Source organism: Chaetodon auriga, chromosome 4, assembly GCF_051107435.1.
Source record: "Chaetodon auriga isolate fChaAug3 chromosome 4, fChaAug3.hap1, whole genome shotgun sequence".
NCBI lineage: Eukaryota > Metazoa > Chordata > Actinopteri > Chaetodontiformes > Chaetodontidae > Chaetodon > Chaetodon auriga.
Genome location: NC_135077.1, coordinates 552,248 through 569,158, shown reverse-complemented (window position 1 = coordinate 569,158; position 16,911 = coordinate 552,248). Strand labels below are relative to the sequence as shown.

Sequence of the window (16,911 nt, the reverse complement as noted above, 5' to 3'; positions counted from 1 at the left end):
TATTAATGCTGCGTCATGTTTCAGGTCCTGTAGATATTATTAATGCTGCGTCATGTTTCAGATCCTGTGGATGTTATAAATGCTGCATCATGTTTCAGATCCTGTAGATGCTGTTATAAATGCTGCTTCATGTTTCAGATCCTGTAGATATTATTAATGTTGCATCATGTTTCAGATCCTGTAGATATTATTAATGCTGCATCATGTTTCAGATCCTGTAGATATTATTAATGTTGCATCATGTTTCAGATCCTGTGGATGTTATAAATGCTGCATCATGTTTCAGATCCTGTAGATGTTATAAATGCTGCGTCATGTTTCAGATCCTGTAGATGTTATTAATGCTGCGTCATGTTTCAGATCCTGTAGATATTATTAATGCTGCATCATGTTTCAGATCCTGTATAGATGTTATAAATGCTGCTTCATGTTTCAGATCCTGTAGATGTTATAAATGCTGCTTCATGTTTCAGATCCTGTAGATATTATTAATGCTGCATCATGTTTCAGATCCTGTGGATGTTATAAATGCTGCATCATGTTTCAGATCCTGTAGATGTTATAAATGCTGCGTCATGTTTCAGATCCTGTAGATGTTATTAATGCTGCGTCATGTTTCAGGTCCTGTAGATGTTATAAATGCTGCATCATGTTTCAGATCCTGTATAGATGTTATAAATGCTGCATCATGTTTCAGATCCTGTGGATGCTGTTATTAATGCTGCGTCATGTTTCAGATCCTGTAGATGTTGTAAATGCTGCGTCATGTTTCAGATCCTGTGGATGCTGTTATTAATGCTGCGTCTGTCATATTATTTCCACTTTCAGGTTTCAGATTTAACAACAGAAAACATGAAACCTTTTGTAAACCTTACACACTTTAAGGAAAAGTAGATGCTGTAGTTTCAGGAATCTGAACTTTGGTTCAGATATTCATGGTCCCCTTTGGATGAATTGTAATAACTTGTTTTGAAGCTGTGTTGTTTGGTTTTCATGACTCATTGAGCAGCTCTGAGCATGACAGCAGTATTTACCTGATAAATATTTATGTTTAAGTTTAATCTTGTTTTAACATTTTAAAAATGAACCATCTCTCACGTTTCATCTTGTTTTCATTTTAATTTCTCTTTCCTGTTTATGAACGTTGGTCCAATGAACATTGATTATCATGAGCGCAACCAGCTGCTGAACGGCACAAAACCACTAACAGCTTATTGATTAGTAATTAGTTCCCACTAAATACTCTTTTTGTGCACCAGTTAAGTGAAACATCATTTACTGAGTAAGTAAGTGCTGATCTCCAAAAGCTGCAGCCGAACATGGGTTTGTCCCAGACGCTCGTCCATCCTCACAGTACGAAAGGAATGAGAGCTTTCCTGGACCGTGGGTAGTCCTCAAACCTCTGCTGGTAGTCTCTGCAAGACAGACAGGAAGGACAAACTGAAGTCCACACTAAGCAGAGGTGAAACAATTCATCAGAACAGGGAATTAATCACCAACCGTTTTGAAAACTGATGAATTGTTTCAGTAATTCTTCAAGGAAAAACGTCAAACCTGAGTGTGTTTTGGGTCTGAAGTGATGGTTGGAATACAAGGAATCTGAAGATCTTACCCAGGTCTCTGGGGAATGATCATGGCCAGTTTTTTTATTTTCAGACATTTTACAGACAAAAGTCCATTAAGATTGATCCTTATAAAAGGAATAGCTAGTTTTAGGTCTGCCTGTTGTGGTAAAATGTCAATATAAATTCAGTTTAGGTGCAGTACTGACGATATGTGCCCTAAAAACACCTTTAACACAACCAAAAATTGTGGCTACCTGCTGCGCTGGGAACCAATGGGATTCTACAGGTGTACCTGTGGTGCTGGCAGGCTCTGGGACCGATGGAGCAGATGGTGAAGAAAGCGAAGGCGAAGGTGGGGAAAGACCAAGCAGCCACAGCGTAACCACACCACTCCACGATCTCCCCAAAGAAGTTTGCTCCAGACACAAACTCAAACATTCCCCCTGAGAGAACAGAAAGGTTTGAGTGGCAGACGTCGATCAGGATCTGAGTCAGCTGGGATCTGGATAGAAACGGGTCTGTGTGAATCTGGATCTGTGGTACCGTTGGGGATCCTGTAGACGGTCTCTCCAGCTTTCCTCAGGTTGCGCAGGATGTGGTCGCTGTGGATGTTGATGGTCATTCCGACCACAAACAGAAGAAAACCTGAATCACAAACAAGCAGAGAAATAAAATTTATCCTAAAGTTTCCAATTCGACAGGAAATGATGCAGCCATGAAAAACACAGTCTGGGGTTCAAAACATCATACGGCTGCAACAACACCATAAACAACATATATGACCTGTCAACAACACCATAAACAACATATATGACCTGTCAACAACACCATAAACAACACATATGACCTGTCAACAACACCATAAACAACACATATGACCTGTCAACAACACCATAAACAACATATATGACCTGTCAACAACACCATAAACAACACATATGACCTGTCAACAACACCATAAAGGCTCTTTAACGGGACGGTAACAGTCAAAGTCAAAGACCATGGACTGCTTCAGTTTGGAGTCTTGTCTCTGGTGGACCTCGTCTGCGTTGGTTTGGTGGATTCCTTTGTTGGCTGTTTGTGGACATTGTGTCTTCATGTAGCCTGTCCACTCTGGTAGCAGCTTGTTAATGTTGCCTGTAGATCATCTCCCTTCATTCGACCACTCTCTCACACATAGACTGGCCTGCAGTCCGTTACCTGCCCACATGCCTCCACACACACCTGCTGAAGATTCAGCTCTTCTTGTTTGGTGTTATTGTGCTTAATGATTCTAGATGACATTTCTGTTTCAGATCAGTAATCTGGTGTTTAAATGTACTTGCTGTGGCACTTTTTCTACAGTAGATGGCAGCGTGACTGAGGTTCAGCACAGACACTGAAGTCAGGAGCTGGTGCTCTTCTCGAGTCACCTCCGTCTCATCATTTCTCATATCATATCTCAGGACACACACAGCTGTCTATGAGTGCTGCAGCCATAACACACACACACACACACACACACACACACACACACACACACACACACACACACACGTGAAAACACGATATACATACATGAATCCAGACACTATGTCTGGTTTCCATAAGTCTGAGGACACAAAACGCACCGTTCACTATCAGCCCTGCAAACACTGAGTCAAAGTCTGCAGACCGGACATTCAACCAGGACACACACTTGCTTTGTCACAAATCCAGATTATGACTCAGCAGGTTTCGAGTGGGCTGTTGATGGACACTAGTCTCCCACAATGCATTGTACAAAACAATGAACCTAGTTGTGGATGGTGGAGGAACAGCTCTTTTAACACCCAAGAAGACACAACAAAAAAATAAAATCTTTGGCAAACATGCTGGTGTCCATCTGCAAAGGTCTGACTGATTCAAGAAATGAGCCTTTCTGCTCCTGAATGGGAACATGAACCATCACTGCCTCCTGAATTGTGGAGGTCATCCAAACCACATGAGAACATCACAGTTGGCATCCCACAGAAAGAGGGACGGTTCACTGAAGACGGACATGTCTTACATTACATTTCATGTAGCACCATCATCAGGTCAACATTTTAACATGTCCAATATGTTTTATAATAAAAGTACCTTCAGAACCAGTGATGGACGCTGTGTTTAATGATACTGATTGGCTATTGTTAGCAAGCTAACATGCTAAACTAACATGGTGAACATGCGTAAACATTATACCTACTTAACATCAGCCGGTTAGCATTGTCTTTCTGGGCCTGTTAGCATTTAGCTCAGAGTCCTGGTGGGTGTCATTACAGCCTCACATGACTGAAGACTCAGCGCGGGAAAAGAAAATGTGGAAATAATCCATATTATGACAAAAACACAGTTTTGGCCAAGTACTGACATCGCCTAGCAGCTGAGCTCCCTGCAGTGAGCACCAGTAGGAAGCTATGGTTGTACTGGTCAGCTCCCAGTCCACAGTCCTGATCATATGTCAACAGAGCCAGAATGAATCCAGGTGACAACTCAGGTCCAATCACAGAGCCTCACATACACAAACATTCAGCTTTCACATTCTGGCTCCTCCATGGCGACGGCTGCTGAGGCTCATGGGTATTGTAGTGTTTTAGAAGATGCAAATAATCCAAACTGATGGTCAGACCATGAACCTGTAGTCTGGTTACATTATCCAGGAGAGTCCTGAGGTTCTGTGTGGATGCATGACATACCTGCAGCCATGCGAGCGTCAGTCAGCCAGGTGTCTTCAAACCGGGCACAGTGCAGCAGGTGGTGTCCCTGCAGGAAGCCATTGAGCGAGCAGAAGATGGCGGCGTAAAGGACGATGGACAGCGGGACGGGTCGTCCTCTGGTCAGGAAGGCATAGATAAAACTCCTACAGAACAGACTCAGGTTTATTAGAAACAAGGTTTTTTTAAACTTTCATGTTTATGTGGTTCTTTTCCCCCAACATGGCCGCCTGTAGCCATCAGCGCCACTTTCAAAATAAAACTCCCACTTTCTAATTCCTAGGAAAGCAGGAATTCAATTCTCTGTTAGTTTTGTCCGCTCCAGGTGAGGCTCACTGCAGGTATGTCAGTTACTCGATATGGAGGAAATCAGCTGATCAGCAGGATAAAGAAAAGACCTGACCCTGGTGAAGAGAGACGCTGTTTGTTAGAGATTAACAATATAAGATCAAGATTTCTGAAATCCTCTCCATCGAGAGTTGGATGTTCAGATTTATGCCAAACTCATGTCTGTACACTAAACGCGAAGCTACAGCCACCAGCTGGTTAGCTTATCTTAGCATAAAGATTAGAAACAGGGGCAAACAGTTATCTTAGCTTAGCATAATGGCTGGGAAGAGGGGGAATCAGCTAGCCTGGCTCTGTCTGTATGGACGTCCACCTACTAGTGGAGGCAGAACTCACTGATTATTGAGATGATTTATGTAAACCTGACCTTTGTTCGGACAGCTCCAAGAGGCTTTGCTGTTTGCCTTGATGAACTGTTTGCGTGCACGTGTCATATCTTGTGTGTGTGAACACAAACCAAACTGTAAAGACAACAATTCTTTGTTTTACAGGCAGTTATGAGCTGAACTCCCTCTCTGCTCTGGGCCCTTTGGGGCAGCAGTAGCTCACTTTGCTTGGAAATCGCAGGGTGACCTGTCCAAGTCCAGCATGGACCAGTGAGGGCAGAGTGTAGACTGGTAGCTGCAGAGGTGTCAGTTCACCTCCTGGGTACTACCAATGTGCCCTTGAGCAATGCACCAAAGCCCTAAGTGCCAGAAACCAGCAGAGACTCCAGGAAGTTACTGGTCATTGTCAAGAAAGTCCTTGTGGATGGACGAGCTTTGTTTTAACCCTAACCCTAAAGAACAGAGTGCTGATGATTAAAAAAAACAAACCGTGTACATTTACAGTGACAGAACAAGAATGAGGTGGGGAGGATGACGTCCCAGTGACGACACTGGAAGTAAAGCAAATACGTTCAATGAGAGAATGACCTGCACACTGTTTTCTGTTCATCCCTCTCATACCATGCACTCTTTCTCCTCACCTGGTGTCCTCGGCCACCTTCTCACCTGTGGCTCGGCCCCTCATCAGACCAGTGAATGCTTCCAACGCAGCCCATAGACATCAATCTACATTAATACATCAATACGTCTTTTGAAAGACGCATTCATTAGATGTCAATAATAGTGACTATTTTATGCTATAAAATCAAAAAATTATATATATATAAAAAATAAATAAAAAAATCTATACTACTATATTACTTCCTAATATTCGTCCCAGACTGCAGCAAGATATTTGTTCACGGCACTGAATTAAATACAGAATTTAAAACAGAAAAATTCTGAGTCTGAACCATATCAGACATATTTTTTTACATGATTATACATTCCAGTCTACAGATATGAAACGATTTAACAGAAAGTTGGCACTGAGCAGAGTATTTTCAGTGTGGTATTTGACTTGCACGGAGTAGCTGTCCTGTGAATGAGCTGATCTGATGATTGTCATTTAGACAAAAGTCATTCTGTAACCATACATGGAGCAGCCATCTTGGATTTTGAGGTCATTGTTGGCGGGCGTTCCAGCTGAATTCATCATCATCAATATAAATGCTGTACATACTGTATTCAGACATGTATACATACATATACTGTCCATAATCAGTGGTCAGTTTATGACTTATGATTGGCCTCAAACCAACATGGTGTCCAACAGCACCGAGACAAGGAGCAAAGAAAGTCATGTCTCTGAACTAACAAACAGTTCACACACACACACACACACACACACACACACACACACACACAGAGTTTAAAGTAGAATGAAAACTGATTTGACGTCACTGTTTGAGTTCCACACTTGAGTCTAAGATGACACCAAGATGTCTGACTTGGTTTTGAGTGGACATGGTCCAAACGTCAGCGTTGTTTTGTGCCACAGACAGTTACATTAGCTTTACCTGCATTTAGCAGCAGAAAGCTAAGCTACAGAGAATCCAGCTGCTGTCGTCGGCTGGTGACAGAGGAAAGTCGGTTTGGGTGTCGTCTGCGTAATTATGAAAGTTGTTGTAATTGTTTTTTGTCTAATGTGGCCTAATGACAGAGCCCAGAGGTTCGTATCTCAAAGACCATCTAAAAGAGGACTGTGGAGTGTCACAAGGTTAAAGTCCTTCATTAAGACAAATATTTCAGGCATTTTAGAACATTTTGTGTTTTCTGATATTTTTCATAGAGGTAAGATAAGCGTCCACATCTGTAAAAGAATTACTGTTACTGTATTCCAATTACAATTAGTCATTTTGGCAGACGTACAAACCGACGTACATATGAATTCACACACCGATGGCGCAGCATCGGGACAGTTTTTGGGGTTCAGTATCTCGCCCAAGGATACTTCGGCATGTGGACTGCCGAGGCCAGGGAACCACCGACCTCCTGATCGGTGAATGACCGCTCTACCTCCTGGGCTACAGCTGCCCCGTGGATGCCTGTTTAATCAAAATTCATAGTAATTCATGAAACCATTGGTCCTTCATTTCATTCATTCATTCATTCATTATCTATACCGACTATCCCTTTCGGGGTTGCAGGGGGCTGGAGCCTATCCCAGCTGTCAACGGGCGAGAGGCGGGGTACACCCTGAACCGGTCGCCAGTCGATTGCAGGGCAACATATAGAGACAGACAACCATTCACACTCACACTCACACCTAAGGACAATTATTACAGTCACCAATTAACCTAATGAGCATTTTTTTGGTCTGTGTGAGGAAGGCGGAGTGGCCGGAGAGAACCCACGCATGCACGGGAAGAACATGCAAACTTCACACAATTTAATAATTGTGATTATTGTTATTATTGTGTGTAATTGTAATTTCAGACAGAAAAAAACAAAAGCAGCTTCTCATTTCCACCTTGAATTTAACTGAAATAAAAGCTGTCACAGGCAGATTTTATCAGCAGTAATTAGCTAGCTAATAAAGCTAGTGTTAGCTCCATGAGTTGGTTGAAAACTCTCCACCTGACTTCTGGATGTTTCTATCTGACATGGTTTAAAACCAGAATCCTATGAACAAGTCTGAAACACGTGCCTGAAACTGGGGCTAAAGCTAACAGGACCCAGGTCATGATATCATGCTAACAGACTGAGGCTAAAGCTAACAGGACCCAGGTCATGATGTCATGCTAACAGACTGAGGCTAAAGCTAACAGGACCCAGGTCATGATGTCATGCTAACAGGCTGAGGTTAAAGCTAACAGGACCCAGGTCATGATGTCATGCTAACAGACTGAGGCTAAAGCTAACAGGACCCAGGTCATGATGTCATGCTAACAGACTGAGGCTAAAGCTAACAGGACCCAGGTCATGATGTCATGCTAACAGGCTGAGGTTAAAGCTAACAGGACCCAGGTCATGATGTCATGCTAACAGGCTGAGGTTAAAGCTAACAGGACCCAGGTCATGATGTCATGCTAACAGGCTGAGGTTAAAGCTAACAGGACCCAGGTCATGATGTCATGCTAACAGACTGAGGCTAAAGCTAACAGGACCCAGGTCATGATGTCATGCTAACAGACTGAGGCTAAAGCTAACAGGACCCAGGTCATGATGTCATGCTAACAGACTGAGGCTAAAGCTAACATCACTTGAGGCACAACATCAGTGGCAGCAAATATAAAGCAACACCGTCTTACCTGCTACCATTCTCTCCCTCATCTACACACCTGCTCAGCCAGCGCCCTTCACCACTCAGCCACACCTGCCTGCCCAATCACCTGAGCACACACCTGAGACTCATCACTAATCAGTGCAGTATGTAAGCAGCTCTCCCACTCTCAACCGTTGCCAGATTGTTTTTTGTCCTCATGCAAGACTTTTCAGCGATTCCTGAAACTGTCGTTCGCTCCGGGCAGAGCATCAAGCTGGCCTGACCTAAGACTCTAAGAGACTTCTCCATACAGGTAGCGCTGCTGTTGGGTCCTTACCTTGCCTGTTACAGTAAATGGTGATTTCAGACAAGTTTACACTACTTTTTACTTCAACTTCACCACATTTTAGAGGAAAACATTGTGCTTTTGACTCCACCATGTTTAGCAGCCATAGTTCCTCTGCTGTTTACATCTTATATTAATTTCTTGTTGTTGACCTCTGACCTGTGGAAGTAGTGCAGCATGAAGATGCAGAGCAGCAGCGCCCTCCTGGTCCTACATCCGCTCACCCCCTGCTCGGCCTTCGCTTCCTCAGTGAGCAGCAGCAGCAGCAGAGGCAGCAGGAGGGCCGGGACCTCCTGCAGGAACCAGCCCAGTCTGGCCGGACAGCAGCGACCTCCTGCCGACACATAACGGCCGTACTGTGTGTGGTTCTGCCTCTGGTGCAGCAGGAAGGCCACACCCCCAACAATCAGAGCCCAGCTCAGGTGAGACGCAGCATCATCCCAACACTCCATCTGTCTGAGACAGAGACGGAGAGAGACATTTTTTGTTCAGTAAAATAGTATCAGTAAAATAAGTCCAAAGACGAGCTCTTCTCTTACTGCAGAACATTAAACATTTTATAAAACCATAAATCTGTGAATTCTTCCATATTTTTGTCAACCTGTAAAAGTTGAGATCAGTTTTCAGTCTGACTTAAAACATTCTGATAAAAACGGTTTTTACATCAATGTCCAGCAAACTTTCCATCTTATTTCTTCTGACGAGGTAAAGAGACATTTCTGCTTGAGCCAAAACAAAATGAAATAACTGACATAACTCTGAATCTGTTCAGAATGCATCTCCACAAACATCCTGAACATTTGCAGCAGCAGCTGAAACAGGAAAAACACAGTCTGCCAGAAAACACTGATAAACTGTCTCCCTCTGTGAGCACAAAGGACAATTATGTCCTCCTTTTGGGTTCCAAGCAGAAACAAAAGAACAGACAGCCCCAGTGCTGTGCAGAACGCTCCACTCAGCACAGGCTTGACTTCATTGTTAAGCTCGACATGTGCTCTCCAAGGCGCAGTCCATCTTTGTTTAAAACTTCTACCAACAGTATGGACATAGTTTGTCTCCCATGACATTCAACCTGTTTGTTGGAGCCTCGGTGGATTCACACAGTTGATCAGAGCAGTCTTTAAAATCAGGAACAAATGTCACAGCAGGTGAAGGATCGTCAGTATTTAGTTGTCGATGTCCATCACGGGTGTGCATTTAAGTCTGTGTCAGCTTCCAGGTGTTGAGCAGGTGATCGATGTACCCAACAGATGTAACTCCCAAACGAGAGGCAGATCTACAGCACTGACCAGATGAGGTCAACGCAGCTCCACCTCGTGATGATCCTCAAAACAGTGACGATGCGATAAACACGGTGCGTCGGTCTCTGTTGGTGGAACATCTACCACACAGTAAACAGTCTGTGATAAAACTTAGATTGTACAGTTTGTGAGCATCCAGGTTGATCAGGAACAGAGTTTCAGCGAGACCCCAGCCCCTCACTCAGGCTCAGGCTCTGGGACTGGAGACGAGATCCGTGTTCCCAGCGTGGAGCCTCTGGATGAGTTGGAAAACACACCCCTGCTGTCCGGGTGGACGAGTCCCTGTCATTGTTCCTCCTTTGGCAGGAACAGGACCCAGTGCAGATGGGCCCACAAGAAATCCACCAACACTGCCTGTATCCTGGCCAGCGGACGTGCTGGGGGTCCACGCTCGTCAGTCGCTGCCGTTGCATGAAAGACAGTTGCTGATCACTAATGTGTGGCCTTTATAGGACATATGTGACAAAACCCATGTCCATTTGCGGAGTTGTCCTTCTATCAGAAATATCCCAATATTTACACACAAAAGAATCATCACCAAGAGAAACACGGACAGGACAACCTGCCAGATGGACATCAGCCTGTCTGACTCCCACATTTCAACCACTGTTTATCGTCTGTACACCTGAAGACCAGAGCTGACCCCAGAGGCATCCGGCATCTGTCACAAGTCCTGATGTTCGGCTCAGTCACAGGCCATTCCTTGATCTATAGAAAACAAACCACGTTCAATGAACTGGAGGCGTCCCAAATATCATGAAGTTGAGTCATGTTGGCAGCATCAGCCTGCTGGGTACACAGTAGGTGTGGTCAATGTGAATGACCTGCTAATGTTCTCAGTGTCATGGCCGACACCTTGGACAAAAGGTCAGTGCAGACCTACCGGCCTGCAGTTCTCAATCTCCTGTACATCTTTCAAGTGTGTCCCTGCAATCTGTCTGACCAGCTCTTTGTCCACAAGCTCATTTCCCAGGAATGGAACATTAGAAATAATGACCTTTAACATCGTTTGGATGATTCACTTTCTCTGTCCTGTCCAGAAAAATCACAGCCGCCCTGTTCAGGAGAGGAGGGGGGGGGGGGGGGGGAGAGAGAGAGGGGGGGGGAGAGGGAGAGAGAGGGGGGGAGGGAGAGAGAGAGAGAGGGGGGGAGAGGGGGAGAGGGAGAGGGGGGGAGAGGGAGGGAGAGAGGGGGAGAGAGGGAGAGGGGGAGAGAGGGAGAGAGAGACTGACTCATGGAGTCTGTGTGTTCGCGACTCCATGAAACAAACACGACGCTCATGAATTCCTCAAACGCTCCGAGTGTGCCTCCATGCTGTGTGTTGGTGCTCCGCTCTGGCGTGCACAGACCTGCCCATCAACAATAACCACTTCAGCCTGGCCAAAATACCTGGGACTTCCTTCGGTGAACCGACCGCAGCTCTCCCCCCTCAGGAAACGCCGGCGGCTCTTCCCCCGTCGCCTGACTCAAGGACACAGACAGAGTCCGGCGCCTCCCTGTCGGCCTCAGCAGGGACTCTCAGGGATTTCACGCTCGACCTGGGTGTCCTCCAGTCCAACCCATCAGCTCGTCTCAGCCGGCCCCGCGTCGGCCCGAGACAGCGCAGCCAGCCACTGAGGACAGTACAGGCTCCTCCTAGACCCACAGTCCTGATCCCAACCACCTTCTGAGAGCACTCAGCATCTACCTGGTCCAACAGCTGCTCCACTGACAGACAGGACATGAACTGTAGAGCTCAGACTATCTGCTGCCAGGTGGTCGTTCAGACAGACAGAGAGACAGACAGACAGACAGATCTTGTTGAGACATCACATGTCATGAAGAGCAGCAGGTCTTCGGTCTTCTCCGTGTCTTTCTGTCTGCTCACGTTCATCCAGCCTCTGCGCTTAAAACATGAAAGCAGTTAAACTGGTTCTTGGCACACAGATGATGATTTGATGGACTCATTCACCTCTGAAAAATCAGGCAAAACTCTCAGAAATATCCAGGCCTCGCTGAAATAACGCAGCCAGCCACAGTCAGCTGAGGGAGATGATGGTGTCACATGCAGACCAACATACTGCAGCTAACAGGGTCTGATCCAGGACTGTGTTTGGGTCAGCTGTGAGCTGATAGGTTGAACTGATTTCCATCCCACTGGTCCCAGGCAGGAAGGAGGATTTTAACCGCCATCCCTCAAACGTGTAAAAGCATTTGATAATACATCAACCATCAGCAGAGGCGGTGGGTTAAGGGTCACCCGCGAAGGGAGGAGTGATGGATACGTCCTTCTTGACTTTGACGTCTTCTGTGCAGACGCACTGAGACGGGTTCGTCCTCCTGGCAGCTGTGGGTCTGTAACCATGACGACATCTGTTATCGGTCTGGCTTAGGCTTCCAGGCTACAGCATCGATCAGGGGAGGGAACCTTTCCTCACGAGGGTCAGTCCGTGTGGAGCAGAGCTGCTCTCAGCGGCAGGTTGTCAGAAACATCAGCTGGTTCCACCTTAAACAGGACACATATTCATTTCCTTTTGTTGACTCTTCACATCCTGAAACTTCTCACCAAACCCCTGAAGGAGTTTCAGCTCAGCAGCAGGTTCAGAGGTCAGAGCAGCTTCAGTTCTTCAGAGCAGAACTGAAGCAGCAGAGAGCTGAGAAGCTGCTGGAGCTTCAGCTTCAGCTCAGAGTCCACCATGAAGGTCAGATCACAGAGGTCTGTCACTGAGCTTCAGTCAGCTTCTCCTTCATCTGTGAATTATTCAGACAAACAGACGCTTTGGACACTTTGGACACTTTGGACACTTTGTCTGCTGCTCTCAGCTCCACAGCAGCAAGGCTCTCCTTCACTGGTTCTCCTTCTGAAGGAGGTTTCAGCTTCTTAGCTGTTAGCTTAGCACAAACCTGCCTTTAAGTCTGCTCCTCCTGCCTCCTTGAAGCCTGCTCCTCCTGCCTCCTTGAAGCCTGCTCCTCTTGCCTCCTTGAAGCCTGCTCCTCCTGACTCCTTTAAGCCTGCTCCTCCTTACTCCTTTAGGTCTCCTCCTCCTGTCTCCTCTAAGACTCCTCCTGGAGTGTTCATTTGGTTGCAGTCCACAGCGCCCCCCCTCCAGGCCTCTACCTCCTGCACACTGGACCTGCACCTGGTGGCTGTCCTCTCCTGTGATTGGCTCACAGACCTGGCGTCCCCTCACATGAGGTCTAGAGCTGGACCCTCTTGAGCAGAACAGAAAAGGTCCTGAAGTTCTCTAATCTGTTGTCTGCACTCATCATTTTTCCGTCACATCAGTTGCTTCTCAGACTGAAGTCTTAACAGCGTCCCTTTGAGCTGACAGGTGTGGTGTCACATGACACATACGGACCTGTCTGGCTTATTTCTGTTGTTCTGAGACACTCGTGTCCTGCAGTGACATCTAGTGGCCATGACTTTTTCCTGCAGCTGAGAGTTCAGTGACCAATCCTGGACGTCCTTCCAAAACATGACCTCAACTTTTTATTTGTGACACCACAGTGCTTCATCACCTACTCCACCAGACTGACACCAGTACTCCTCATCCTCACCTCCACCTGCAGTGGAGGGGTCAAACATGTCTCCTGTTCTCTGGGAGAAAGCAAATATTAAAACCTTACTAATAGTAAATATAGAACTAAGTGTACACGCAGACGTCACACAGGCCTCAAGAGAAAACTCTCTTCAAATAAAGTGATGATGTGGAACTTTCTCAGTGGAAGCTGAAGCTGAAGCTGAAGCTCAGGATCTTCTCAGGCTGGACACCGATTCTCTGCAGAGATCCTTCACGTGTGATGCTTTGAGCACACGATGAAGACTGAAATCCTCGTTCTCGTACTCGTCATCTTCCACTTGTACGGGTATGGGTCCGGATCGCGGGGCAGCAGCCTTAGCAAGGAGGTCCGGACAGCCCTCCCCCCGGACACTCCCACCAGCTCCTGCTGGGGGAGCCTCAGGTGTTCCCAGGCCAGCCCGGACACAGAATCCCTCCAGCGTGTCCTGGGTTGGCCCAGAGGTCTCCTCCCTGGGGAGGCGTCCAGGAGGAATCCTCACCAGATGCCCGAAGAACCTCAACCGGTTCCTCTCGACGCGGAGAAGCAGCGGCTCTACTCCGAGCTCCTCACCGGATCTGAAAAACAACTGAACTGAAAAACAGGATTCAGACTCGTGTTTGGTTTTTCTCGTTTATTTCATTTTCTTCAAAACTGAATCTTTGAAAGAAAAGTTTGCTTGTTTTCCAGATCGAGAAGGACGAGAGGACAGAGGGGGCAGAGAGGACAGAGAGGGCCGAGAGGACAGAGAGGACAGAGAGGACGAGAGGACGAGAGGACAGAGAGGGCTGAGAGGACAGAGAGGGCCGAGAGGACAGAGAGGACAGAGAGGACAGAGAGGACGAGAGGACAGAGAGGGCAGAGAGGGCTGAGAGGACAGAGAGGGCCGAGAGGACAGAGGGGACAGAGAGGACAGAGAGGACAGAGAGGACGAGAGGACAGAGGGGACAGAGAGGACGAGAGGACAGAGGGGACAGAGAGGGACGAGGGGACAGAGAGGACAGAGAGGACAGAGGGTTTGAGAGGACAGAGAGGACGAGAGGACAGAGAGGACGAGAGGACAGAGAGGGCCGAGAGGACAGAGAGGACGAGAGGACAGAGAGGGCTGAGAGGACAGAGAGGGCCGAGAGGACAGAGGGGGCCGAGAGGACAGAGAGGACAGAGAGGGCAGAGAGGACGAGAGGACGAGAGGACAGAGAGGGCTGAGAGGACAGAGAGGGCCGAGAGGACAGAGGGGACAGAGAGGACAGAGAGGACGAGAGGACAGAGGGGACAGAGAGGACGAGAGGACAGAGGGGACAGAGAGGGCCGAGAGGGCCGAGAGGACGAGGGGACAGAGAGGACAGAGAGGACGAGAGGACAGAGAGGACGAGAGGACAGAGGGTTTGAGAGGACAGAGAGGACAGAGAGGACGAGAGGACAGAGAGGACAGAGAGGACAGAGAGGACTGCAGTGAGGTCCAGGAGAGCTTTAACTTTTTTTTATGTGACTGTATTTTATCTGGACTTTTCATACAAAACTCAAAATATGTTTTAATAATTTAAACATTTTCAGTTATATTTATTGTTATAAGACTTCATTTGAATATTTCTTTGAAATTTGAAATGTTTTGTGATGTAAATGATGTCACATTATTAGTTTTAATATTTATTATCATTTTCCTTTACAGTATATAAACATTTCTGTTTTGTTACCAGAAATTCCACAGAAAAATTTTATTGTATTTTTTTTATCATTTTGTGTATTATTATTATTATTATAGATGTATTTTTAATTATTGATCTAATTTTTTGAGAAGGTCTTCGAATAAATATTAAATGTTAAAATAAATATGATGTTTTTACTCTGGAGTCAAATGATCTGAGCTCTTAGAAAAATAATAAATCAGTCAAATGTTTCTGCTTGAGCATGTTTTCATCTGATCTGAGCCACATTCTGTGCAGTTTATCATTCCCGTTATTGTTATTATTATTATTATTGTTATTATTATTATTATCAGTCACTTCACAAACGTTGCTGCAGGTGAAGGCCGTCACTGGCGCCCTCTGCTGGTCAGAGCTCAGCGGTGCATTATGTGTCCACTTCATACTTGAGCTCATTTGAAATCTTTCTGGATTATTAACATGTCTGTAAACAAGACTTAAACCAACAGGTGACACCTACAATACACCTGGGGTTTTTGAGCCAATCAGCAGTGAGAGTGGTTCAGCCTCACGGGTCATGTGATCAACACACCAAATTACAGGTAACCACAGGCAAACATGAAGGAGTGTGTTTGGATCCTGTCGTAAAATGTCTCTTTCAGTCGTTAAATGAACATTAATAGTCTTTATTATCAACGTTATCTTTTAAAAATCCTTTTTCTTACTTTTAAGTTTGAACAACAAAACAATGGGAAAGAATCGAATGTGACATCACCGACAACACAAACAAGGCTTCACACAGCAAAACAACACAACACAAACAACAGAACAGAACAAACACGAGCCGAGCCGAAGACTCGACCGCGAGTCCAACCGCCGCCACTCTGAGACGCTTTACGTTCACACGACAGAGCAGCTGGAAGCTTCAGCCTCAGTCCGGCCGTGCAGACGCGGACACTGTCCTCCCCGACATGGACTGGACATCGAATGCACCACTGGGCCGCAGCTACAGACACTGTTGTGTTCAAAGACACACTCACACCGTTGGACTGTGCAGTTCCCTGAAGGATGAAATGAAAGGAGACAGGAACATTCAAACAGGTCGAGTTCTGGCGACAGCAGATGTGCACGTGATCAATCAATACTTATCGAACAGGTGAAACATTTCCCACATGACAGCTGCTCATGAAGATCAGTTTGACCTCAGGCAGCAGTCGCTCCATCTCCATCACCGTCCGTCCTGATGTCCCTGATGGTCTGGATCTGCCATCACAGGATCAATAAACATCCTTTCACAATAAGAAAACAACAACAAACATTGTTTTCTGTCTTTTCCGTAAAAACTTCAAAGTGTGGAAACGCCCTGCAGAGAGCAGTGAAGACCATCTCTGGACCATGTTGGTCTTCACAAAGATCTGACGTCCCTTCAGCTGTGAGACGCTCGTGTCCGTCCTCTGCTGTCCGCACAGCAGCAGGAGGAGCTCACCTGCTGGAGGTGACGGAGGGTGACACACCTCTGACTGACACCAGTGACCAGGTGTGCTGCTGAAAGCAGCTTCAGAGGCTCCCGGGAAGGCTGAGACCGGATTGGTCTGGATCAGACTCACTTTGATGTGAAGGACAATAAACAGCTGAACATCGGCGTGTCACTTAGCTGCTGGCCGTTAGCTCGTTAGCTCAGAAGCTTCAGTCTCCTCCTGATGTCTGACTGAAGACTTGAGAAGGTCCACAGCCGTCCTGCCTTCGTCTCAGACCACATGTGAACAAACCAGCGTTGAATGAGAGCCTGCTGATCCACTTCACCTTCATCTGCCTTCAGATGGACTCAAATGTTCTCGTGGTCACATCATACTTGAACAACACTTCCTGTTTCATGCTGTCATA

General features: G+C 46.3%; 1 protein-coding gene across 1 annotated transcript; it reads right to left on the bottom strand.

Annotated features, from left to right (window-relative positions):
• Window positions 1–1,102: 1,102 nt before the first annotated feature.
• On the bottom strand, window positions 1,103–10,868 carry LOC143319621 (3-oxo-5-alpha-steroid 4-dehydrogenase 2-like). The gene is made up of 5 exons (XM_076728723.1): window positions 8,706–10,868; window positions 4,262–4,425; window positions 2,109–2,210; window positions 1,858–2,008; window positions 1,103–1,415 (listed from the first exon to the last, which is right to left on the bottom strand). The coding sequence occupies exons 1-5, from the start codon at window positions 8,996–8,998 to the stop codon at window positions 1,349–1,351; spliced, it is 777 nt and encodes a 258-aa protein (XP_076584838.1). The 5' UTR covers window positions 8,999–10,868; the 3' UTR covers window positions 1,103–1,348.
• Between the last annotated feature and the right edge of the window lie 6,043 nt (window positions 10,869–16,911).

Coding starts and splice junctions, on each gene's coding strand:
- LOC143319621 (XM_076728723.1), bottom strand. CDS start 8,998: ATGGAGTGTTGGGATGATGCTGCGTCTCACCTGAGCTGGGCTCTGATT. Junction 2,211..4,261: donor TGACGCTCGCATGGCTGCAG/GTATGTCATGCA, acceptor TTTGTGATTCAG/GTTTTCTTCTGTTTGTGGTC. Junction 1,416..1,857: donor AGAGCCTGCCAGCACCACAG/GTACACCTGTAG, acceptor TCTGTCTTGCAG/AGACTACCAGCAGAGGTTTG.